At 38.5% G+C, this 27,590-nt stretch overlaps 2 protein-coding genes across 5 annotated transcripts in view; both read right to left on the reverse strand.

Annotated features, from left to right (window-relative positions):
* Positions 1-13,488, reverse strand: part of LOC125242402 (C2 domain-containing protein 5) — a 31,101-nt gene extending 17,613 nt beyond the window's left edge. Inside the window, exons 1-10 of one of the 4 annotated variants that reach the window (XM_048151223.1) lie at positions 12,818-13,488; positions 8,934-9,093; positions 7,126-7,266; positions 6,362-6,522; positions 5,649-5,759; positions 4,739-4,808; positions 1,737-1,946; positions 1,340-1,486; positions 1,015-1,174; positions 222-383 (exon numbers count right to left, since the gene is read on the reverse strand). In XM_048151223.1, coding sequence (XP_048007180.1) covers positions 222-383; positions 1,015-1,174; positions 1,340-1,486; positions 1,737-1,946; positions 4,739-4,808; positions 5,649-5,759; positions 6,362-6,522; positions 7,126-7,266; positions 8,934-9,093; positions 12,818-12,997 — 1,502 coding nt within the window. In that variant the 5' untranslated portion in view covers positions 12,998-13,488. Of the gene's footprint in view, positions 1-221; positions 384-1,014; positions 1,175-1,339; positions 1,487-1,736; positions 4,466-4,738; positions 4,809-5,648; positions 5,760-6,361; positions 6,523-7,125; positions 7,267-8,769; positions 8,789-8,933; positions 9,094-12,817 lie in introns of those variants that run through there. The other 3 variants (XM_048151231.1, XM_048151214.1, XM_048151207.1) reach the window with 3 other exon arrangements.
* Positions 13,489-14,636: 1,148 nt separating this feature from the next.
* LOC125227271 (COMM domain-containing protein 4) lies at positions 14,637-21,871 on the reverse strand. The gene is made up of 7 exons (XM_048131535.1): positions 21,676-21,871; positions 21,576-21,601; positions 20,752-20,759; positions 19,101-19,215; positions 17,264-17,303; positions 16,114-16,317; positions 14,637-15,119 (listed from the first exon to the last, which is right to left on the reverse strand). Exons 2-7 carry the CDS (start codon positions 21,576-21,578, stop codon positions 14,920-14,922), a joined length of 570 nt encoding a protein of 189 aa, XP_047987492.1. The 5' UTR covers positions 21,579-21,601; positions 21,676-21,871; the 3' UTR covers positions 14,637-14,919.
* Positions 21,872-27,590: the final 5,719 nt, after the last annotated feature.

Genomic DNA, 27,590 nt, shown 5'->3' on the forward strand with positions numbered 1-27,590 from the left:
TTCAGAAAAAAGGGGCTTAATAGATAGATAGATCAGCGCGGTCATGTGATATAGCCTATCGAAGTGCGAAAAAGGTGGGGCGCAGCTACGCGCTAGGCTAAATCACTAGTGCTGATACCGTTGGTTCTACAAAACATTTCAACATGTCAAGTTACGGTGTCGCAAGTGATGTGAAGATCCATTACCGACTCGCATATACGCACACACTACAACAGCTATACCTGCAGCCCTGGCACACGGAGAGCTCGGCGCGGTAGGGCCCGGCGCCCGGCGAGTAGGGCACGTGTGCGAGCGAGCACGAGTCTTCCTCGCGGCGTTCCCAGCCGCACTCCAGGTCGATCACCGCCGCCGTGCCCGACGCCGATAACACACATACGTCCTCGCTACGAAATAATAACAATATTAAAGAAATGCGACATTTGAAATATCTAACACACGGTGAAGTTGTATTGTAGCAGACGCGCGATGCAAACTTAATAAACTAGCTTTTACCCACACGCTTCGCTTGCGTTAAATTCGAAAACTGCGGAATACTTCATACAAATTTTCACCCCCCTTTTAAGACAGGGTTTAGAAATAGACAAAAAGTAGCCTATGTCACTCTCTACCCCTTAATTAGATCTCTATCTCTATTTTTTTTAAATCATGTCAATTCGTCGCTCCATTTTGCCCTGAAAGACGGACAAACAAACAGACACACACACTTTCCCATTTATAATATTAGTATGGATAGTCTGATGCGCATGGCACACTGCATCTGATTTGGACATAGTTCCGAAGTTTAAGCGAGGTAACGCGCTATGTGCTGTTTATATTGACGTCACGCTCGATCTTCGGCGAACATCGTGCGAATTAGATACAATGTGCCATGGTGGTCACTGGTAAACCCAAAACAAAACACGTTCGTGCCTGTTTGTTGTTTGGGGCTGCCGTTGTTTGCCAGTCGTCAAACATGTTGAACAGTCATAAATAGGGCTGTAAGGAGACTAAGACCAATGTAAAACTTGCACTTACCATATAGCTGCCGTCTCTGTGTAGGCTATAACAGCGTTGCAACGGAGCGCTCTCGCGTGCGCGCGTAGTTCAGTGCGCAGCTCGGCCCACCAAGCTGCTCGGGAGCTGCTCTCGCCACCGCCATCCATCAACTTTACTGAGCGAGCGCAAACTGTGCCACCTGGGAAACAAAATCATAATGTGAACATGTTATCGGAGTATCAAATGCCCATTTAGAGTAGCTAGACCTGGCTAGACAAAATATGTGATTGGTCGAGGAGCAGACCGTGTAACGAAATTTGCTCCAATGACTGAGTACCTAGTCTAACGTATCTACGATACTTACCGATGTGCACAATGAAGCCCGGTGGATACTCCGACATAGTGAGGAAAGGGTACTCGAGCATCTCGAGATTATTGCTGTTCATCGAGGGTCGCAAAATGGCGCCTCCGCCGCTGCCAGTGTTGCCGACTGACGCGTTTAGTGAACCACCTGGATAACAATGAAGTTGGCTCACAAGATTTTCTGTTTTGAGAGTATACACGGTTAAAATACCCAAATATGCACATTAGAATGCTTCATAACAGGCTGCTGGTATGAGGAAACTAGGAATACATATTCGGCTGTGCTGTGAACTACAGCAATGTAGTTATTTTAAAAAGCTAAAAATCCAGTCTATTGCTGATTCTTAAAATTTTGACATAGTGATCACATTTACGGGTTAAAGATTTTATAAACTGACCTTTTGGAGTAACACTAAGGTCAGAATCCGACGACCGACGATGGATCCCTTGAGGCGTGGACGCGGCCTCCAGCGACGAGTTGGGCGCGTGCGCCTGTGCCGAGCCGATCCCGTCCCGATTGCCGTACGACTCGTGCCGAGCGTGCCTCGGCGAACCTTTCTCCGCGATCTTCTCTCGCTCCCGCTCCCTGTCCCTGTCAACATCCCACGCTGCATGCGAGTTATCACACACACTAGCCTGGTTAGTGTCGCTACACTCACACTTATCATTACATAGACATGTACCGTCGGTGTCTATACTCTCGGTTTGGTCTATACTAGTCTCTGGCAATGAGGGTATGGTCGCTAACTTGGACACGCCGCTAAGGACCGGATGAAAGTGTTGCAACATAGGCGCGGGTGGGACGGATGAGACGAGGTTAAAGTCGGTTTCGTTGGACATTTTATGCGACTCGTTTGAACGTACACTATCCTGCCTGACTAGTTTCTTATGATTTGTGTCACCCGATTCAACGCTTTCCGATTCAGAATGTGTGATAGCTTTATTTGAGTTGTCTGCAGACATTTCTTGCTGCTTAGACTTCGAATCACTTGAAACGTTATTACCGTCAGAAATAGTTTGAGGTGTATTTCCCTGTGTATCTTTCTCACGTTCTTTGTCTTTTGATGTAGTATCAGTTGCCTTTATGTTTTCATTTTCCAAGTCCTTTTTATTTCTAGCTTCTTCTACTTTCTCTAATTTTTCGTTGACGTCATCAAAGAACTTTTGTTCGTGCTGTGGCGCGGGGCTAGGAGACGTCGGTACTAGCAGATTTTGCACTTTATCAATTAAAATCGTCTCCATTGCAGTAGCAATCAAACCACTTGGATTAATGCTTGGTCTTTTCTTGTAAGATTTGTGCTCATGTGGATGGTAATCATCTTTTCCATGATTAGGAGAAGAGGGACCGCTCACGGAAGTCCTGGAAACAGGTTCAGAACCTATATACATCGAGACCTTTGAATGCGTGAATTCATCACTTCTATGAAGGCGATTGTTAGTACCGATACCTTCCTTGTCAAGACTAAGTAAATCAGAATATGACAGAAAGGCGGATCCTAGTACGGTTTCGCTGGGTGCTTTAGAAAGGACGTCTGAATCTGATCCGGGTTGGCTCAAAGCAGGTTTCGGGTCGCTGTGTTTTCTTTTCGGCAACAAGGAATAATGAGACAGGCTTTTGATCATGCTGCTTTTGGATATTTTCGAGAGCTGTCGTTTGATCTTGGATGACGAGCGGTATACAAAACTTTTCTTCTCTACGGGAGATGATGGGGCGCTGATGCTCTGTGATAGTTTTTTATGTGAGAATGGATTGTGAAATTTGAAATGTAGACTATGAGATTTCGGTTCTACAAACGTGTGAGCGTCTTCAACACTGGTTGATGCTTGTGGCAAGTTAGGTCCCGGAGTCGTGATGTCTGTTTTCTTATCGTTGCTGTCACGATCTTCATAATCATCTGTGTCTCCGGTCTCTTGAGATGATTCTTTTGTACTAGTGTCACCTTCATGGACTTGCTCATGGGCTTCATTGTCATCGTGAACATCGAGAGTATTACATTCGAGCACACTTAGCTTTTTACCCATTTGTGCTATAAAAGCTGGATCTATGTCATTGTTTAGAACCGATTTCACTACCGAACTTGTAGTTTCATATGTTTTTTCAGTATCAGTTTTGATGGAACTCTCGTCATCTTCTTCTGAACTAGAATATGCTTCTGAACTATCTGCAGACAAGGCAGACGAAACTGAGCCAAAATAGCCGGCGTCTCCGGGAAGCCTAAGAAGATTTTTTCTGGGAACCACCGGTGTGGACGGGCAAGATTCAGATAATTTTCGCTGGCGACCCTCAGTTGGCTCTGCTTCTTCGTCAGTAGAGACGTTCTTCATAGATGAAAACTTTATAGCCGGCAATTTCATCTTCTCGCTACCAAGAGATTTATTATCATACGATTCTGAATCTCTGTTAGCTTTTTCTTCATCGGACACATTGATAGTCGGCTCTGATTCACTGGTTCGTCTTAGAGTCGAGCTCGGGGAAGCGTCAGAGTCTTGAGTTTCAGATATCCGCGCGAGGCTAGTATGAGCGTGAATAACTGATCTAGCGAGCACCGAGGCCATGCCAATACCTTCGTCTGATTTATTAGCAAAAGTTTTCCGTAATTTAGGCGTTTTCAATCTTTTTAATTTCTTGAACTCGTTTTTTATATCGGATAAAGACATTTTTGACGTATCGGAAACATTCGACTTTATAGATATTGTATCATCGGCTTGATCACGATCAGATTTCCGTGATTTCATACTGCCGAGTCTAAAGATATTGGTTTTTAATTGTTTTATCTTTTTAAAGGGCCCCGTACACTCATTGTAATCATCATTGCGGTTCAGAAGCCTGTTCAAATCTGTCTGATCCTCGGACAAATGTCTCAAGCTGTCATGAGGGCCATATTCGCTTTGGTAAATAGAGTAATTTCCTGTGTAACTTTTGATGCTGGTTTGTCTGGACAATTCGAAACTTTTCTCATTCTCATCGTCTTCTATATTCTCAGTTTCGTCAAGCATTGAGGACGTTTTCGGGTTGAGTATGTACAGTAATTTCTGTAGTTCGTCTTGATGCGTTTGGAAGTATTCGTTCAGATCGGTCGTACTTTCATTTTCGGTCGCTAAAATGTCCAAGTACTTATTGAGTTGTCTATGTTATGAAGCGACACGACACACCATGCAAACATAAATTCATGAGTATTTTTATACATTTCACTTCTGCACTTTTTTTAGTTGTAACGACATTTAAATGCACACATAAAGCGGTGCTTTTAGGAGCTCATCCTATAAAACATGTTTTGAAATTACTATCATGTGCAATATTTTGGATTCTGTCAAAACTTAATAGTTATCAGTATTGTAAATAAACTAAATGTAATAATATATTTCACTCGGTCGCATTTTAAATGATCTTAAGACTCACTGTTGCGAGCACGGCGGTACGCTGGGAGGTTGGTTGGCCATTGGCGACGCGGATATGCTGACTGCTGTACCTGTTTATTATAGTATTTTATGCAACAGGCGTTTAAAGGAGGTCAAAAAAGACGAGTGGCGTGGGTAACAATTTGAGGCGAAGCCGAAAATTGTTATTGAGACGCCACGAGTATTTTTTGACTCAGTTAAACACCGTTGCATACAATACTTTTTCTTCGACCATGCACTTAGTTTTTAATAGATTTCTTGAATAACTTTCGTGAAATTCACACTGTTTCCTCTATTTTGACTCAGAGGTTTGCACTGTCAGCTCGGCTGCCCAAAGCCTTCCCGCGCACGCCCGCAGTGTCGTTATAAGGCGTTGCCATGGTTACAGAGCCAAACAATGCGTTTTCAGTTTTTTCGATACTGCGCGCATGCGCGGAAAGCCGGCGGACGCTGGCTTTGGGGAATAGACCTTTATGTAGGGTTTTGAAGATCTGTGCACGACCCTGTAAATGACGAATAACAGTCCGGGAGTAGAAAAAAAAAGTTATTGATTCATTATTAATCTTTGACAATAATATTGGTCTCAGTTGTTGATTACTAAATAACATAGGTATTTGTGATGCGAAACCGAGCAAACCATGTTGATGTTGTTCACCAACCGTTTATTTATGTGTCATAACTATTTACTGAATATTCAAGGCGCAATTCATGTGATGTATTGTTAAGGTAATCAGAAACGCGCTGCGTTAAGTATGGGCTGTCACAAAGTCTTACCATTATTCATAAACGTTTACTAAAGTTGACAAGCAGATAAAAATCAACTGTCTCTTTTCATCATAATAATACCAATACCAATACGTCGGAAAGGGACAAACGATTATTAGCGGTTTATTAACTTTAGTGTTACTAACCGATGCTCTGGCGACGACTCCTGCTTCTCCCTCCAGATCGAAGTCTTGCTGGTACCCCACAACTGCATTGGCTCCCAACTCGGCCGCCTTAAGGCCTACCAATCGTTGCACCTGTATTTATATAATACAATAATTTATTCAAAGTAGCTCTGGAGTAGATGGTGCGAGAACTATCCAAAAAAATCTTAAATTTCATGAAAAATTCACGAAAAATAAAGTGAATTAAAATTTATGAAATGTAAAGTTTCTATCCATACAATTGTCCATACAAAGTATGGAAAGTTTCCGAAGTTTTCCTATGTGAAAATTTCAGAATTTTGGAAACTTTCCGTCGGCACATCAGTACATATGACAATTTTCAGAAGTACCTATTTAATTTAGATATTATATAAATAGTTATGATTAAGTAATGTCCTTATATAAACAATATAACTCGTAAGGTAAGAAAATGGCATGCTATCATCTCAAGCGTAGGGGTTTACTAGGTTCTATCCATACTATTCCATACTAATATTACTTATAAATGGGAAAGTGTGTGTGTCTGTTTGTTTGTCCGTCCTTCACGGCAAAACGGAGCGACGAATTGTTGTGTTTTTTTTAAGTGGAGATACTTAAAGGGATGGAGAGTGACATAGGCTACTTTTTGTCTCTTTCTAACGCGAGCGAAGCCGCGGGCAAACGCTAGTAGAAACATAACTGTGTTTTGAGTATACCTGGTTACTCAGTTTGATGAATGCGACTTGGCGCGCCTCGTTGGAAGCTCTAGGTGTTCTAATCTTGTCGATCCACTGGTACTCGGGGTCGTCATTAACTACCAACTCTTCGACGAAGCCGTGGATAGCTGTGACCTTGTAACCGGGAGGTATCATTGGACCTGGAAATTATTTTAAAATACTGCAAACTTTGGCCATACTTTTAGTCAGACCTAGCCCAAGAAATAAGTAGGTAATGTAGACAAGTATTTTAATTGTTCATGAAACTTGGATATAGATAAATAAATAAATAATAAATAAATATTATAGGACATTCTTACACAGATTGACTGAGGCCCACGGTAAGCTCAAGAAGGCTTGTGTTGTGGGTACTCAGACAACGATATATATAACATATAAATACAATACTTATATACATAGAAAACATCCATGACTCAGGAACAAATATCTGTGCTCATCACACAAATAAATGCCCTTACCGGGATTCGAACCCAGGACCGCGGCGCAGCAGGCAGGGTCACTACCGACTGCGCCAGACCGGTCGTCGGATATAGTGTGTGTCTTCCGCCTTCTGATTTTTAAATTAGTTGTTTTGCAACACAGTGCCATTCTACTTGAGCTATTAAGCAATATACATGATTTGTCCGTAGACTTTACAATAATTTCACCTAATATTCACGTGATGCAAATGTAGTACGAGAAGATTTTCCTTCGTATTGTTACGGAAACGTATGAACGTCGTTTACATGTCTAAGGTCACTCACAGTGGAAGAACTGTACGCCGCAGCTGGAAGTCTTGTACTTGTTGAAATCCGAGAACAATTCCACCTTCACGATGACGTTCAGTTCGCCGCGTATACCGTGCATGGTGTCGAACACGGGGATCCATCCTGACATCATGGCACCTGTAAAGTAATACCAATGATAACATGAATCCTTATAGCCAAATGAGATTCCTAAACAACTACCCAAAGTTATTCTGTGTGTATAAATTGTATAATGTGTCAAATGTGTGTGCCTAGCCCAGACCTCAGGGCGGGGGTCACGTAGTCTATTTGTATAGCCAACCTAGGCTCTAGGGGGGAGCATCATCCTCAAGCTCGGGAAATGAACCTTGTAATAGTTATTTGTTATACAAGGGGGCAAAGTTGTATTTTAACGCCGAGTGTGGAATTGAAAAACGAGCAAGTGAAAGGATTCTATAGTTGAACCACGAGCGAAGCGAGTGGTTCGAGAATAGAATCCTGAACTTGTGAGTTTTTTAACACACGAGAAGTAAAATACATTTGCACCCGAGTGTAACACAAAACTTTTCCCCTCACTGTAGCGAGGAAACTACAACGCAAAAAATGTGTTTATCACTGCTTCCAATAGTTCCACAGGTGGTAAATCATCATTATTACTAGATTCACCTACTTTTATCAATTTTAAAGCAGTTAATTTGACTTTATTCAGGGTCAAATTACTTTACCCACTAGTGGACAAAATGCGTTTTTACCCTCTGGTATTAAAGGACAAAACACATGTTTCCGAGCTAGTGAGGAGAAAACAATTTTTTATGCATCTACAACGTCACCCGTTTTGCTTTTGCTAGATGCTCGACTTCTAGTCCTCATTTTATGGATTTGTACATACATACAATCACGCCTGTATCCCATAAAGGGGTAGGCAGAACACATGAAACTACTAAATTCAGTGCCCCTCTTGGCAAATAAGGGGTTGAAAGAAAACGAAACTGTGACATTGCAGTGACAGGTTGCCAGCCTCTCGCCTACGCCACAATTTAATCCATATCCCATAGTCGCCTTCTACGCCACCCACGGAAAGAAAGGGGGTGGTGAAATTTTAACCCGTCACCACACAGGCCCCCGTCACCACACATTATGGATTTGTATCTATATTAAATCGTTGCAGCTTAGCATTAATGTTTGGACATTCCATTAGATTACGTGAATTAGTATCAGGCATAAGCGCTATTTCTCCACGCAACGCGCCGATACGATATGTGCATATTGTGCATTATTCATTTGATATGGGAGTATGGCCAACAATGGTGTATGATTCGACGAGTTCTTAGTATACTCGTATATAGATTGCATGTCTGACCTTTGGCCACCGACACATACATTTTTAACAAGCTTACATAGGTAATTAACGGATTATTCGATGAACTCTATTTGCGTTCAGTTTGTTTAACGAAATAATCTGAATGCAATAAAATGAATTCAATTACAAAAAATACATCAAGGCGTAGACTTTTTTCGATTACATGCAATTTATTTAATTTAAATTTATATAATATTACTTCTTCAATTTGGCAAATGAATGATTTCTACTACCTATTTATTCTGGTTGTTATCGGAGCAATAAACTAATTGAACCAGATCTCGTTGACAATTGGTTCATACCTCCATGCGGCGCGGCAGCCCCACCTTATAAATTCGTGTCGGCTACTCTAGCCAGTAGGGAGGCGAGGCTGATGACGACCTTTCCGATATTATCATTGGCAGAGCACGTCGTGATAAACTTGTACAAATGTACTGAACGTTATTCTGTTGCTAGGGGTTCATACCTCCATGCGGCGCGGCAGCCCCACCTTTCGTGTTGGCTACTCTAGCCAATAGGGGGGCGAGGCTGATGACGACCTTTCCGATAGCATCGTTGGCAGAGTACGTGTCATGGTCCATCAGCCGCAGCTGCAGTGGCTCGTCTTGCAGCTCGGATTCGTCCACCTGCGACAGTTGGCACAGATTAGAATGTAGAACATGCGCGGTTATCGCACTGATGCCCGCATAAGTTGATCCACCTCCAAATCAAGACATGTATAGTCATTATGATAATGTTGCGTCTCCTTGGCTGCGTTCTCGAGCGTGAGTCCATACTCAAAGCCGCACAAGTTGTATAGAGTCGCGCGAGATCGCAACTCATGCAGGACTAATGACTGGTATTGAATACCAGTTTGTTAAATAGCGACAGCACCGGAGCTGACAGCAGTCGCCGTGGCCGAATCCGGCCGTATAATTATTATAATTGAGTTCTCGGTTATTCAAGGACATATTTTAAATCATAACATTCATAATTCCTAAACCTTATTGAAATTTGAAACAAACAATTGTATACTTAGTAAAATGTATGTAGTTATTTGTTTACAAAAATACCTAATAATATAAATATTCTTTACTACAAGGACACTCTTATATACAGTCTGTTTTAAATAAAATCAAAGGTATGTATGTTTATGTCATGTCTACAAAGTGTAGTTAGGTAGTAAACATACACAACAACAAAGGAACATAAACCATCCATTATACAAATTCTAGCAAATAACACGTTCTGAATAACACAAATAAATAGCTACTCGCAGACGGTCGCCAGACATTTACGAAAATAAACCAAACATATGGCATTTGTACCTGAGCCAAGTTTTGGAACCAAATATTATGAGTCTGCCTAGACTAGGTTAGTATGGTATAGTCCTTGCCTCCTTTCAAACATTAGGACTGACCAAAACTAATAAATACTAAAACAGATAAATACTGGCGCCTGTAATGTCATATATCATATACTGTAGTGGCGACGCGTGAAAAATTTTGTTGGTAAAGCCGAAGGGGTATTTGGGATCTGTTTTGTATGGACTTCTACAGATAGGTACTGCAGAATTTTAGGGAACCCGTTGGGAATAGAGTTGTATCGACGCTACGCCACTGATATAGTGTTCTTTTTTAATTTTAATATAAACCCATTTTGTTTATGATGTTAACAAAGATGTAGCCATCCTATACCCGGTTTTTTTATAATTAGAAAAGTCGTGTGATTGTCGTCATGCGAGTTTTAGGAAAATAATTTAAAAGCTAACATATTTGACTCTTTTCTTTTTAAACATAACATGAACAACTTATTTCCAAGTCATATTATTTATATTTTCTAGAGATGACTGAAACATTTGATGAAACTTAGGTGAAATCGGCCGTTATTCTAATCATAAAAAAAAGGGCATACAATTCAGTTGGTTCCGATTCTTTAAAAAATGTTAAAGTTTGATTACTTTTCATATGTTAACATAACTTAGGTAGGTATAGAGGTATTTTCAAATTTAAAATGCTGATTTCTTGTTTAGTTTTTGTATAGGTAATTGCAATAAATGAGAGGCATTATTATACTGTACATAATATAAGTACATAACAAATTATCATAAGTCATAACATAAAGCATTAAAATTTATATGTCTTTATGCATATGCAACTCATTATGGATTCACTGTACCATCTTAGTTATAGAATAAATATACCTTGGCAAGGAATTTGCTTTTAGTGAAACATAAACAAGTGGTGTGTGGAATGCTTCTATGCCATAATACTTTTAGTTTAGGAGTAACATATGGCTGTAATATACATTTGAGTAATAGATATTTATGTGACTGATGCCAAATACTAAATACACTCAGGGCCGGATTAAGGGTAGAGCGAGTGGAGCGGCCGCTCTAGGCGCCACATGGCAAGGGGGCGCCAAAATCGAGAATGTGGAAAAATTCATACAAAAAAATGATACGTTGCGTGCACCACATTGCCAACATATACCAACATTCATAAGGGCGCTGTAAAAGGAGGATTCTAGCCCTTGACGAACCACATTGTTGTGCGGCGAACGACAAAGTTACGTCGCTATCCAAATGCAAAAGTATGAGTCTACCCGGCAGTCCAAAGCGGAGTTCCTCATAAAGCCAAAGGCGCAAACGTTTCAGAGAGGCGCAATTTTGTGAGTCCCAGCAGATGGGGAGCGACCTTTAAAGCACTAAGATCACTTAGTGGCAAAATAACGAAATGGGTATCCCGACGGTGACGATCGAGTCCGCAGTTAATCTCTTAATTAACTCTTAGTATTATAAAAATAATAGTGATGGGGAAATATTAGGCCTAAAAGTCGGGAACATAGGCGCCCTGTGAAGTCAAGATATCCCAAAATATGTCAAAGACCGCAGCTCTGCAGAACATAAAAGCTTGAAAGTTCGCGGATTCCCCGGTGGCGGGTTGACTTATAAATCCAGTAAAAAAAAATCGCGCTCGCTTCGCTCGCGCTTACTATTTATATGTTCTCTTTTAGTTACTTAGGAAAAAATCCGAATCTGCTTTCCTAACTTAGCCACTATAGTGCTCCATTTTCTTTGTTATTTTATGTATTTACATGATTATCCAGTATCCACGTTTAGCCCCACGTAACTATACTAGGGTGCGACTACGAAAGTTCAACCATTTGTCCCTTTCGTACTCTGTATCTGTATGATGAAATCCATAAATTCTGTATTACGTTAATCTTCAAATTACGGCATTAATATGAAAAAAATTTCGCACTCGCTCCGCTCGCGATTTATTTTCCTGCGTGGTGAGACCTTACCAAGGGGCGCCGAAACTCAACCTCGCTCTACCCTGATCGAGTGCACGGGCCGGCGCTGAATACACTCTTAGAATTAAAACATCTTAGTATATTGTAAAACCAAAACATGGGTCTTCACTAAGGGAATACTACACAAGTTAAGTGTTGCCCAGCGGGCGATAGAAAGAAAATTGGTTGGAATCACATTGAGAGACCGTAAAACGAACAGGTGGCTGAGACAACAGAGCAAAGTCACTGATGTGATAAAACGCGTAGCAACATTGAAGTGGGAATGGGCTGGCCATATAGCACGTAAAAACGACTCCTGGAATAAAAGACTACTTGAATGGTGACCATGGGGAGAAGAACGCCGTCAAAAAAGACCGCAGATGCGCTGGGCGGACGATATCAAAAGGACAGCTAGGAAAAAGTGGCTCCAGATCGCACAAAACCGTGACGAGTGGCGCATGTTGAAGGAGGCCTACACCCGAAGGGTAGAATCAGGCTAAAGAGAGAGAGAGAGTATATTGTAAAAAAATAGGACAAGCTGTTGCAAATTGTTGAATTAGCAATATTATTTTACCCAGATTTTGATTAAGTTACTTTTGAAAATGTTGTTTGTGTTTTTATGGACAATCAGTTTAAATCCATGAGTGTAGTGCAAGAAAACTATGGTTGATTATGGTCCTGTAAGGGATTTCTGCGAAAAAAGATTCAAAAACTTTTTTTTTAACCTTGTCATTAATAATCAGTCATAATAAATACATCCTAAAGTTGAAACAATATGGAGCAGATCTGCTCCTAAGCATATGAGAGGTTCAATAGGTAAATTTAATCTTTTTCCTACTCAGAATCATGAGCCAGAAATTCTTATCATCTTAGATAAAATATTTTTCAATATAAAGCCTATTCTATTCCCATACATTTAGCAGTGCATATAATTGTATAATTTTAACATATCAATGCAAAGCTAAATACAATTTTAAAAAAATTTACACACAAGATAAAAGCTAGTATATAAAGTGATGAGTGGAATGTGTGTAAATATGTATATTCTACATAGTAATAACAAATTGTTTTCTTTACCTCAAACCGATACCATTCCGTGCTGCTCCAATGTGGGTTTAAAGACTTTCTGCACACATCAGTTTTGTGTGTAACACTCCCAAACTTGATCTCCACGAAGGCATCCGTGGTGTCGCTCGCACGGTCCATCACCGGCAGGTTCCGCCCGGCTAGCACCTTCACTTTAATCTTTCCAGGCATATTGATATAAAATAAATACTAACACAACATAAATTAACGTCTAAGTGTTATTTCAATATTCACAAGCACTTCTCACAACATGCTAACCCGCATTATCACCTCTTCACATAATAGATTAGCACATTTTATCCGAAAATTTCGAACACAAATACTGATTGGAATCTTATCAAAGAATAGATGTGTAGACGAGGCACAGATAGATCTGGTGATAACTAAGTCTTTATCGTGTTATAATGAAGCGGCACTAATATTTTCGGCGTATCAAGTAAATATAGTCAACTGTTTACTGCATATTTTCGCGTAAAATAATGTTATTTCGAGAGATAATATTTGTGTCTCGTACGCATTTGGGATGCGTATTACGCGACGGTGTTGTATAAACACTGCACCTTTAAGCGCCTCTGTAATGTCGAAACTGTTCTAAAAGTAATGAGTAGGTTTATTAATAGACAAATGAAGCTTTTATAAATAATTTGTAAGTGATAGGTGCAACAGCACGAGCACGAAACTGACAATTAGTGAGTGACAGTTGTCTTGTCAAAGTAAATGTCAAATCGGTTGTCAACAATACAGGGGATGGTTCCAAACACTATTAATAAAAAATCAATATTATTAAAAGAAAATGTGTCTGTTATTATTATAATCAAAGTCACGATCAGTGATATAAATGGCGAAGCCCTATCGTTCACGTTATTTTGTTGATATGTCTGTAACTTTCAATCTTAGGTATATATACTAACGGTTACTTTGGAACACTACCTTCTTGCTTCTTTTTCTTTAAGACTACCAGCGACATCTACCTATTACAAGTAAGAAAACTTACATTACTTACCGCAGCATACGGTAGATGGCTATATAGTTTCTTTGTTTCTTCTTAACTTTTAGGTTCGAAGAGTTTGGTGTAAACCAAAAGTCATCCACTAAAAAAGGTGCGATACTCACACGATTACATTTTCTTTACTTATATTAACCGCCTTTTGCTACTGACATTTTTTTTCAAATACAACCTTGTCATAGTAACTGGCATACGGTAGTAGTGTACTCTTTATTATACATGGTGTAACTGGTCTCTTTTAGTTATTTCACTTTCCTTTTTGTTATTCTGTATTTGAGTAAAAATGCCAACTCCAATGATTTTATTATGCGCAACAAGCCATAAAATGCCTAGATACTCAACACAGGTGACTAAATTATCAAACATAAGAAGCATAGCATGTTGCAAGTAAAAAGAAAATGTGGTTGTTAACGCGTTCGACAGTTTTAAGACGGTCTATAAAAACGTACTACATACTAACAAGAACAGACATTTTAGATCAACACGCGTAGGCGACAAGGATGTTATTCGATGAACTTCAGAGATGGTGAATTTGTAACCTGTTATTTTTTAATATGAATACCTACTTTTTAGATAGGTAGGCAGAAATAAATCATGGTTACGTTTTTGCAGTAGTTTAAGATTTAGATTAAGTACATATTAGGTAGTATAGTAGGTATTAAGTTTAGGTATAGATCTTACTACGTCATATCTTTGTACTCGCTGTGTTGTGGCAATAAACAAAACTTCTTTCTTCTTGACTTTTTAACAAACATGATTTTGCCACTACAATTAAAAGGTAATTTTCAAGGAAACAATTTTTTTTTTGGAATGCCGTTTTATTCATATGAGCGAAATCATTATTTATTAGGTACAGCATTAGGTAGATACCGATAAAAAGTGTACCCCACATTATCACACTTATTTCGACTTAAGTAAACCACACATTCTATTATAGCTTTTACTTATTTCAAACACTACCAAGAGTTCATTTCTCTAACAATATGTTCAGTAATAAGGAATTAAGTAGTGGAGCTGACGACGCCTTTAAATAAATATAGCTTAATCTTAAACGAATACATTAGTATAAATACATAAATGTATGCATCTATTTCACACCATCCAACTCTTCAATTTTTAGATAAGCCTGCTTCAACTCCTTAAGCAGGGTCGTCACCTGCGACTTGTGTACCAGCACGGTGTCTTGTGTACGTTCGCCGGTGACGTCGTCCGAGTGTAGCGACAGCTTTATTGTGTCCACTGTACCTTCGGGCCCGGGGCTGGTCGTTACGTCTGTCAGCCTGTTGACTGTAATAAAAGAAGAGATACATATATTTGTTGTATTATCCATTACCCATCATTATTTTTTTCTCTAACTTAGTTATAATAATAAATGCTTGTGAAGCGTAGGTACAGGATACATATGTAGCCGTTTAGGGCAGTAGGTAGGTATAATTCCAGATTCCTGGAGCTTGCATTTACTCGTACTGTTAGAATACTAGCAGCTTAAGCTAGATACTGGTTAGAGAAGCTAAGTAAGAACTATACCAATAATTTTCTTAAAGTCAAATGATGGACATATTGGACATTTAATATTTTTGGCGTTTCATTCCTAAAGAGTTCTTATGCTTCATGGGCAATATCTTAAAACGTAATTCATTTTAGAATTTCAGATGAAGGCCGTTTTAAATGTTTTAATGCACTAGAACATAAGGATCCTTGGTCCCTTGGAGTATGGGACGAATGTTAGTGTGGGATGCTACCTGCGTAGACACATTGGCACCGTCTCACCTCCAACGGACCAAGATAAAAGCGGGCGCAGCGGCAGAAAGTGCCGAAATTTTGAAACGTAATAAATACAAAAGTGTTGGCAAAGAATACCTTTTTGTACCCTTTGGTGTAGAAACTCTAGGTCTATGGGGCCCCAGCGCGAACAAGTTGTTCACAGAAATCGCGAAGCGTCTGGTTGAGGTAACTGGTGACCGAAGAGCTGGCGACTTCCTCGCACAACGTATCAGCATTGCGATACAGCGAGGAAATGTCGCCAGTATCCTTGGTACAATGCCTCAAGGGCCTATTTTAGACATTAGCTAGCTTTTAAGTTTAGTCTTAGTTTCTTATATAATTATGTAAATATGTTCATGTAAATAAAGAGATTTAAAAGAGGATCCTTTAGGCATGGACAGCCACATTTATTTCCCAATTTGTTGTAATTGCCTTAGTTCGCGCACAGCCGCAAGCCTGTGTGTTGCACCCAGGCCCAGGAGATAGTAATATTGACATCACTGTAAGCGCCGCTCACCCATGAATCCACTCATCTGTATTTTAGCCTCATACGCCTCCCGGCCGTTGTCTGCCGCTTCAGCCAGCGCTGACGCGTGTGTCCTCGGCAGTCCGAGCACCAGGAGATCACGAGTCAGCTGGGTGCCAGGGCAGCCGCCGCGCCAGGTTTGCCGCAACACCCACCGGATGGCTGCTGCCGCTCTGGCGGATTCATCGCGGGACGCTGCATAGATTGAATTAAGTATGTTAAACTATCCTGTATGTGTATATCCATCGTATAACTGGGTCCGAAAATCGCTCTTCATGTGTAATAATATGTTTAGAGTAAGGTAAGTACAGGTATTTATAATCCAAAGTGACCTGCAGTGCTCTGTCTAAACCCCTAGGTAGGAGCAAGTTTTCGATCAGTCATCAATGTCAATGTATGATTCCAACTGCATTTAAATTTTGCGTGATAATTGCACGTGTACTTAAATTATAATTATGTAAGCGACGAAAATGTTCAATTTTGTTTTTAAGGTCAGCTTTCTGAACGAAATATTATTCAATATAATGTAAACGAAATGAGACGGCAAAGACCTGGACAATGCTATAACAACAAGGATAAAACAACAATGTTTTTATGTAGGTATATAAGGTAAAGTCTTAGCAAGCATAAATTAGTCCCTTCATGAGTGAGCTGAAACTTTGTAAAACCCAAACTAACTCGTACAGCCTAGTTTTATGACAATAGGTGCTAAGTTCCACTGTGCGTTTACAACTTGGCGAAATCGTGTCGTCACTAATGTTCCTTGCTTTCATACAAAATATGTAGCTTTATACTGTGCAACCAGAGATGTTACATGGTACCTACCTATAGATAACTTTTTAAATCTCTCGCAGGTCGAACGATCAGCTGAACATTATACCCTTTTCCGATATTTCGACGATATCGCACTGGCCATGGTCGTGGAATAACGTTATTTAATCGCGTTAGACTTTAAATTTAACACACAGTAACACTAAAATTAAAAAATATAAACTATTATTAACCTTTCTCTATAGGTGATCCAATGGATTGTTAAATTTTAGGATGCTTATCGATTATTTTTTAAACTCAAGTCCAGCCATGACGGTATGCTTGTTGTAGACTCATTATAATAAAGTGGTTAGGATAAAAAAATACTTACATAAACTAGTATCCTTTAATATATCCATGATTCCGTCTTCCTAAAAGCAAAGGATCATGTTAAAATTTCACAGTAGGTAAAAACATACAGTCAAAGCATCGATTATTAAGATAATATTCTAGTAATAATTATATTATACTAGCTTTTGCCCGCGGCTTCGCACGCGTTAGAAAGAGACAAAACGTAGCCTATGTCACTCTCCATCCCTTCAACTATCTCCACTTAAAAAATCACGTCAATTCGTAGTTCCGTTTTGCCGTGAAAGACGGACAAACAAACAGACACACACACTTTCCCATTTAAGACAAAACGTAGCCTATGTCACTCTCCATCCCTTCAACTATCTCCACTTAAAAAATCACGTCAATTCGTAGCTCCGTTTTGCCGTGAAAGACGGACAAACAAACAGACACACACACTTTCCCATTTATAATATTAAGTATGGATAGGTACTACATAGGTGGGAGTTTCAATCCGTTGTAACAGCAACGTAACAATGAAGTAGTAAGTGCGATGTTCTTTTCACTGAAGGTCATGAATCTTCAAAGATACACAATGAAATTACCTTGTGACGGAGAATAGTGGATAAGTTAGGAATAGCAAAAAGCCAAATGATATTTTCTCGCAAAAAGCGTGGTCAAATTGGGAAGGACGTTTTTCCGCCTCCATGTAACTAAATGCGTCTATTCTTGAACATGCTCCTTCGAAAAATGTATATGCCTATTTACGAAAGAAACATATCTCGGCAAATATTTTTATATGAATATTAATATTGGTGAATAGGTAAATGCATTTTTATGTAACAAAAGTAAGAAAAAGGAATGCATTTATACTTGGACATAAATTACATTTTATGCCAATAGGTAGGTACTTAACTTACCTACTTGTCTATTCTATAAACACAGGCTTGGTATTGTATTAAGTTGCTTCTTATAAAATTAAATTGAACCGTCTTAACCCTTCGAGTCCCAAGCATCTATATGTATTTACTTATATTTTACTGACATCATATGATGTCGCTGGGGCTCGAAGGGTTAAAATATAATATTCCGCGTGAACAGCAATATTTTAAGTTTGTTTTGGACTGCAGTCTAGAAACTTCTCGATGGAATACTTCAAGCATACTAAACGTCATAACTTTACCTGCGTTATATTTTAGTCAAGTGAGACTTGCAGGCAGGCAGCTCTTCTGCAATGTGTTGTAGCAGCGCGGAATACCGCGATCGATGGGCAGGCTGGCGAGCGCGTACAGAACTCACAGCGGTCAGGCCGAGTATGACTCGTGTACTCACAGGCAGCTCGTCTACGATATGTTGTAGCACCGCTCGGAACACCGCGGCGGGCAGGCTGCCGAGCGCGTGCATCGCCCACAGCAGGCAGGCCGGGCAGGACACGTGTACTCACAGGCAGTTCGTCTATGATGTGCTGCAAAACCGCAGCGGGCATTCTGCTGAGCGCGTGCAGAAATCACAGTGTGCAAGCCGAGTAGGACTCGTGTACTCACAGGCAGCTCGTAGCTCGTCTACGATATGTTGTAGCACCGCTCGGAACACCGCGGCAGGCAGGCTGCCGAGCGCGTGCAGCGCCCACAGCAGCGGGCAGGCCACAGTGCTGTAACACCGCGGCGGCCAGGCTGCCGAGCGCGTGCAGGCGGAGCAGGACTCGTGTACTCACAGGCAGCTCGTCTACGATATGTTGTAGCACCGCTCGGAACACCGCGGCAGGCAGGCTGCCGAGCGCGTGCAGCGCCCACAGCAGCGGGCAGGCCACAGTGCTGTAACACCGCGGCGGCCAGGCAGCCGAGCGCGTGCAGGCGGAGCAGGACTCGTGTACTCACAGGCAGCTCGTCTACGATATGTTGTAGCACCGCTCGGAACACCGCGGCGGGCAGGCTGCCGAGCGCGTGCAGCGCCGCCAGCGCCCACAGCGGGCAGTCGCCGTCCGAACAAAACTTTTACGCCAGCTTGTATTAAAGCGTTGTATAGAAATCTATATTGAAAAAATCATCTATAGTGTAAGGCATCCTTTTTTTAACACTTGTGTTATAGATTTTTTAAATAATTTGTCATCCTGATCTTTAATTGCATCAGGTAATTTATTAAATAGTTTCGCAGCCATTACATACAAACTTTTATTGTAATATGCTGTTTTTACAGGGATTTTTGGGAGAATCTCATATCTATTTTGATGATTACGGGGAAAGTTCTTATGTATTATCCTAAAAAGGTTTAAATTTTGTTTGACGAACATACAAGCTTCCAATATAAACATAGATGGCAGAGTTAAAATATTAAGTTTCTTGAATAAAGGCTTGCAACTGTCAGTCGTTTTTGCTCTAGCAATAGATCGAACACATTTCTTTTGTAATATAAACACTTCATTTTTATTACAAGAGTTACCCCAGTGCAGTAGGCCGTATCTTAAAATAGATGATACTTGTCCATGATAAGCACTGAGCGCAGTATTTTGAGAAGATACAGTTGAAATTTTTCTAAGAGCGTAAACATATCTACTTAAACTGTTACAAAGATTATTTGTGTGTGCTTTCCAGTTTCCATGGCAGTCTAATAACAATCCAAGAAATTTTATTTCTGATACTTCCTGTAACGCAATACCATCGTATTTTAGTGTAATCTCTTTTGGATTTGACTGTGGTAGGTAGAACTGCATAAATTTTGTTTTACTTAGGTTTACAACTAGTTGATTCCTAGCAAACCATTTCATAACATTGTTTAACGCTATGTCCAGTCTATCTTGATAGGTATCTCTATCACTCCCTGTAACTAGGATGGATGTGTCATCAGCAAAGAGAACAGTACGATTATTAGTTACGTTAGGCAAGTCGTTGATGAATAATAAAAACAATAGTGGTCCTAATATACTACCCTGTGGAACTCCTCGTTCTACTGATCTTTGCACCGAGTTCATTGTGAATTCCGTTTTGCTTTTTTTATCAATTCGAGTTATAACTGTGTATTGCTTCCTATTTTCTAAATATGATTTAATAAGATCGAAAGTTGTACCTCGTATTCCATATTTATAAATTTTGTTTAGTAGCAATTTATGGCATACAAAATCAAATGCTTTCGTCATGTCCATGAAGATAGCTGTGACAGGTTGTCGAGTATTTAAGCATTCTGAGATGGTGTTCATTAGTTCGACTATTGCTAAAGTAGTCGATCTATTTTTCCGAAAACCGAATTGTTCTTTTGCTAATATGTTAAATTTGTCAAAAAATTTGCTTAACCTATTGTATATGGATCGCTCAAATATTTTGGAAAATATTGAAGTTAAAGCTATCGGGCGATAGTTTTCACACTGTTCTTTGTCTCCTTTTTTGTATATAGGTTTAACAACCGTTAACTTTAGATTTTCTGGATATATGCCATTTATTATGCTTAAGTTTATTAGATACGAGAGTGGTTCTGCTATCATATTCGAACAGTTTTTAATTACTTTTGTACATATTTTATCATGTCCTACGCTCATTGAATTTTTTAAGCCTTTTATAATGTTTGAGATTTCTTTTGGGGAAGTTGGCTGCATAAAAATAGAATTTTCAACAGTGTTTATGCTGTTTTCAGGTATCGTTTCTGTATCCTGCTTAAAATATGTGTCTGCTAATTCAACAAATGTGTTGTTAAAAGCATTCGCTATATGGAAGGGATTGTGTAGAATGTTACCTTTGTAATTGATCTGTTTTATCTCTTCTTTAGGGTTTTTTGTATTTATTCTGATTTATAATATGCCATATGGCTTTACTTTTGTTGCTAGACTTACTGATAGAGTTAAAATGTTCAAGTCTCTGAGAGTACGTAATTAATTTTCTCAACAATTTATTGTAATTTTTGTAGTGATTGCTATATAACTCTCCATTTTTAAGATATTGCTGATACATTTTTCTTTTATGTCTACACGATTTCTTTATGCCCTTTGTCAACCACGCTGGTTTTCGTTTTATGTTACATTTTATTAGTCTGTATGGGAAACATAGATCATTTTCACTCTGTGGTTTCACTCTGTGGCAATGTTTGTTTAACCTGCGTGGCTTGAAACACTCGCAACGCTCAAAATTTCACATTCTGAACCACTCGCTACGCTCGCTGTTTATCATTGGAATATTTCGTTTACTCGGGTATCAATATTAGCAAGTGCGGTTAAACAACTACTTTGCCCACTTGTAAAACAAATAACTATTGCGATCACTTCATTTTTATAATCTCAAAGTGAAATAGAGGATTCATTGGGTGTTTATAGTATCGTCACATGATACAAGTATAAAATGTAGGTGTAAACAAAACATCATACTTACCATAACAGTATGTCAGCCCGTTTGGTCTGAAACAGAGATAACAGTTAAATTACCATACAAACGGCATAGACGCACAACTCATATACGCAAGAGAACACACCCCGTTAACTTCATGTATTTGGTCATACGTAGGTCATTGTCATATAGTTCGTGTCATTCACGAAGACGCGTGCTTTGGAACGTTTTCTTATGTTTTGTAGGTTAGAGTAGACAAATCGCGAGACATCGCGAGTACCTAACACGATCTTAGTTTACGTTAAGTTTTTAAAATTAACTGGCCTCAGTCCATTGGTGGAACTATTTTCCCAGTGTCAAGGTGATATAAGCTAACGTGGACTATCGGCCGTTGACGACAAAAAAGTGGCTAAACGGCCTGAACGCGTTTCGAGATTAATTCTTCATCAGCTTCTCACTATACCATTAGTTTACTGCATAATAAGCTATCGATATTACACTTTAAACAACATTAATGAGCAAAAGAAGGAGAAATTATTCACGAAACGATACCGCTAAGATGGCGTTCGGACCGGAAGTCATCTTAGTTTAGTTTTAATCTTAGTTTCATTCTTATTTTTAATCAACGTCAAAAAATACTGGATGTGACATGGATCGGATCTGTCACGTTTAGAAATTGGTTTGAACAAAAATCATAACTTTTGACATTAGAAGTTGGTAACTCCGATGTATATCGCATCCATATTCAGATTTGGCGGTTAATAAAATTAGAATACACCTCCTATTGCAAAAGCAAGATCAAAATTACTTGTTAATATTTTTTACTCTTTTCTAATCTGTATTTTTTATTTTTTTAAGTACGTCCATACTTTTAACATAACATTGACCAAGTATAATAGTGGGGCTGAGAAAAATGAGATGAAAGAATAGCATACATTTAATTTAAAATTAAACATACTTGGGCTAAACTATACCTTACCGGTTCTTTCTAACTAAACAGATGTAACAATAGTGTAAAACATTTCATCTAGACATGTAACAATATGGGATAGAGATTTTATTTCACTTATTATCGAACCTTTGGCATCATTTATTTATTGTTCTGCCCCTGCTTGCATCGACCGGACATCTCCAACTGCGGATTTGTCTTTTCACTGACAAGAGGGACCACGGAAAGACTAAGAATTGTTCTCGAACATTATTACACAAATTATATCGATGTCGATAAGACTTGTTTGAAATAAGTAAATCTTGTTTTAAGAAAATTACGGCGATGGAGGCTAATGGAAAATTATAGATTTGCAACATACTTATTGCAGTAAAAATTGAGAAGCCGCGCGGTGCGTAACTTGCGTGTTTCGCATGGTAAAGGTCCCCACTTAAATCATATGAATTATGTATTACTACACAGCTAATAAGTTAAATAGGTTATAGGGGCTATAGGAATAAAAATGACTGTACATTGAAAGTTTAGTCCCGTGATATTGGCATTACGATGAAAGTCACAAATTGATGTGAATAGACCTAAGTGCTTGCCGATGTGTTAAAACTTGAGATGAAGTAACACTTTACTCGCAAGTTTACAAAATCTAAGATTATATCACTTTGTTTTGTTTGTTATATAGGTGAAAGCACTGCTTACGTAGCGGTTCCTTACCACTAGGATTAGAATATCAATATATTTGATTACCACTCATGTACCATTTTCGTGAACAATATTATGTGTTAATTATTTAACAGTTCAGGTTATTACTTAGAATGAAAACTCAAGCTACCGAGAAGAATATTTACAGTCAATTGCGCAATATTATACCTCGATTAAATTAAACAGATATACACGGTACTTACGGAATACAGATGTAGTGCGGAAAGGGTTCCCTTCATATTTTTCCGGAAACGTTCCTATTTGTCATGCTAGTTCAGTCAATGCCAGTACATCTTGTACGGAGACTGAAATAGCATGACACGTTCGTACGTTTCCATAACAATACGAAGGCAAATCTTTTTGCACTACATCTGTACTAGTATGAACAGTTTCAGTCAACCCACATAACACTATCTGCATAGGTAAATAGAAAATTTGCATATTATCCCACTAAATATCACAAACTAAATGTAGATTAATAACTAACGAAGTTATAGCCAGAAGTCTGTCAGTGGTGAAGTTATGTCGGCAGGTTTTACACATGAATCAAGTACCCATTAGTAATTTAGTAGCCATTTTATACATACATGTGGCAGATTTAATTGCGAGGACGGATGACAACGATATAGATACAGACAAGCAAAAGGGCATGCTGTTATTTTTATCTTATTAGTACCTAAAACATGATGAAGTATGAATATCTATACAACAAAGTAAAAGAGCGTATCTACCTGGCACTTCCGTCATTTAAATTGACTTGAAATACATACATATATGTAGGTAGGTATATTTTTATGAAGTCTAATGGCTTCATCATTTAAAATCAATTTGATGCATTTTTAATATGTGCATGAATAAGAACGAAAGTTACAAATATATCAATATTATAGAAAAGTTCTTCCAAAATTACCGAGCCCCCAAGAATACAATGTAAAATCATTGGATTTTTGGTCTTAGATTAAGTATCCATATAAAAATGTTGATCTAGGAATGAATTCAATTAACAGTTCTCTTTACATTTTATGTGACGTCCGTTTTACGTTTATCTTGTTCGATCGACTTAGGGACATGAAAAGCTATTGAAAAGCAGCGTTGAATTTCGCTTTTTCTCTAGTAACTTATATTTGAAACCCAGATATTCTGATGGCGACTGTAGCTGTAATCAATCAAAATTTTATGAGATATAGGTAATATTAATTAATTTTGTTATTCATCCTCTATTCCAGTTTATAATTTGCCTTCATGTCCTTGCAGTATTATTCACAAAACAGTACCTAATATCGCCTAAATCGGCATTGCGTTGTGTAGCAATTGTGTTGCATTAGTAAGTACCTAATGCTTACGTAGACACCATCTGATTGTCACTGTTTATAAATGTATGTGTAAGTACACGTACAAAAATTTTTTACTTGTGTTTTTCATAGCTTTAAAACTCACTTAGTATTTGAGTAAAGCAACTTAATTCCTGTACAAAAGAAACAAATAGTACAGATACAGTAGTAGTTACAGATCCTTAACTCTTTTTACTTAAAAGTAAATGGCTTAGCCATATTTATAGTGATAGAAAATAGTGAAACCCGTATATACAAGGTCGGGTAAACCTCTAAACTATCTACAGGAGATTTTAACTTGGCTTATCTTAAGTGAGGGTATACGTGTAACTTTTGGGTAAAATAAACTGGTAGGTAGGTGTTAAGTATCCTTTCAGATACCAATCCAGATGGACAAGTAAAATATTTTGTAAGACTAAACGGACTAAGGTGTCTTTGTTACAACCACCTGAGTCTTGCATGTCAGCCACATTGTAACCCTATATTAGATAAATCATTCTCATTAGATAAAGACTCCTTAACAAACAATACAAACATATACCTGATCAAATACTTTTGTTCTTCGGGATTGAGCCCATGATCATCGTGCCGTGGGGAGCTATTATCATCGTGTTGTTCTGGCATCAGAAAAAAATAGCACCACACCACCCCTTCGTCCCGTGGGTGTCGTATAAGGCGACTAAAGGGAACACTGATGGAACACTGATATGCACATGTGCAAGGCTCGCCATATCCCTAACGGGGTCCTTGCGTACGAGATCTGTGCAGCAGTGTGCGCGCCGTCACAAAAAAAAGAAAACCTGACATATTGCACCGATTTCATCAAACATGGCTAAGAACACTCCCGACTAATTAAGATTTCAAAGCAAAAAAACAAAACCTAAATCGGTTCACCCGTTCGAAAGACATGCACACACACACACACACGTGAAACATATAACACCCTGTCGTTTAGCGTCGGGGGTTAAAAAAAAACAACTGTTTCATATGCACTACCGACAAGACAAGTCGTCCAAAAACTCAAAAAGTGTAGTATAAATTCTCAAAGTCGGCTCCACTCCTTTCGTTCCATTGTTATCGTTCAATCAATTTGGGCGTTCTCAGGTGTTTGCGCGTCACGACTGCTGGGCCATCGGGAGCCACTTACCGACGGCGTCAATCGAGATCACTCTTCATATACATATTGGTTGATATGTCAGAATGATATTTGAATCATATTATTTAATTGTGAATGTGCGCCGAGATGTTATTTTGCAGTTTACGTTCGATTTGGCCTGATTTTTTTAAGTAAATAAATATTTGTAGACACTCCCTTCAAAATGTGGTTCATTGTCATTTATCAGTCAGCACATTACGAGCATTAAGTATGTAAAGTAAGTAAACAATAAATATACTAGTGCTTCATCTAACGTGATTAGCATTTGATAATCAACTGTTTGGTTGGGTAGGTATTTAATATGAAAGTAAGGTAACGGACCCAATCATGGACAGTTTAAGAAAAATTTTCGCCTGTTTTTGATATTTCACTCATAAATAGGGTTGCCAACTTTTTTTTAGGGAAATATAGTATTTTAGAAAATTCCATCTAAAAAATATAGTACACCGAAATAAAATATAGTACGGTACACATAATCGATAACCAAGTCGTAGAGATCGTTCATTCTGTCCACTCTAACGGCTCCATTCGGTTTTCATCGATTTTTGACAAGTTTTGTGTTGCATTGGTTCTCTTATTTAAGTATCGTCGAAAGTTGTATGGCCGAATATCACTTCCCAACTCACGTTTTGCGCAATTTTATTCCGCCGAATGTTCATTTCCCAACTTATTGTTTTATTACAGTGTAATATTTGCATGCTAAATATCTTTTTCCCCTCACTAGCTCGGAAACACGTGTTTTGTCATACTAGCGGTTAAAAACGCATTTTATCCACTAGTGGGTAAAGTAATTTGACCTTGAATAAAGTCAAATTAACTGTTTTAAAATTGATTAAAGTAGGTGAATCTAGTAATAAAGATGATTTACCACCTGTGGAACTACTGGAAGCAGTGATAAACGCATTTTTTGCGTTGTAGTTTCCTCGCTATAGTGAGGGGAAAAGTTTTGTGTTACACTCGGATGCAAATGTATTTTACTTCTCGTGTGTTAAAAAACTCGCAAGTTCAGGATTCTATTCTCGAACCACTACTCGCTTCGCTCGTGGTTCAACTATAGAATCCTTTCACTTGCTCGTTTTTCAATTCCACACTCGGCGTTAAAATACAACTTTGCCCCCTTGTATAACAAATAACTATTATTAATTTCTACTATATCTTTGTCTATTTAGACACTACATTTGTTATAATTTGCCAAGCTCACATTTACTAACTTAACATTTGACCTTTTTTAAAAAAGCAAACTTTCATGTTGTCGAATGTTTTACTTAGCGTAATATATAACTAGTTTATTTATTGTATGTAATGTACCAAATGTTTTATTGAACACCATCAATATAAATATATGGCGTATTTCGAAAAAATTGCAATATTGAGTCTTCTAATATCACTTTCTAAATGTATTGACAGGTGTGAAATTTTTACTTACGTACCTATTAATATTCTTTTAATTTCAATAGTTACCTACCTACTTACTTTTTTATAAGACCCATATTTTAAAAAAAATACCCATATTATAAGTACTTTTTTATGAAATTTGACATTGTTTTAAAAACATTTTTACTTCAATGAAATCCAGACTTTTGTAAAAATGCAAAGGCGATTTTAATTTTAAACTAATTAAGGCAAAACTTTTGACCAAAGAACCAGTTTCGGTCCTAAAATAGTTCAACTTTGATGCTAAATATCACAGAATCAATGAGCTGTGAAGTAGGTACCTAATTTTGGGATGCTAGTTTGTTTAAAGACGATTCTGTTAATACGATATGCTTTAGAAACTATCGTAATATTCATAATAGCAATGGATTCAAATCGAAGCTCATCGGAGTAGAGAATCCCCTTAAGAAATGTTATTTAATATATCATGGAAAAGATACAAATGTTCGCAAACAATGGTGGCTTTATACGTAACTGCAATATTCGCAGAACAG

Source organism: Leguminivora glycinivorella, chromosome 1, assembly GCF_023078275.1.
Source record: "Leguminivora glycinivorella isolate SPB_JAAS2020 chromosome 1, LegGlyc_1.1, whole genome shotgun sequence".
NCBI lineage: Eukaryota > Metazoa > Arthropoda > Insecta > Lepidoptera > Tortricidae > Leguminivora > Leguminivora glycinivorella.

Excerpts from the sequence above, each read along its gene's own strand:
- LOC125227271 (XM_048131535.1), bottom strand. Across the intron at positions 16,318-17,263 it reads ATTAAAGGATACTAGTTTAT|CGTCCCGCGATGAATCCGCC; the intron begins GTAAGTATTTTT and ends CAATCTATGCAG. Across the intron at positions 15,120-16,113 it reads ACAGATGAGTGGATTCATGG|TCAACAGGCTGACAGACGTA; the intron begins GTGAGCGGCGCT and ends CTTTTATTACAG.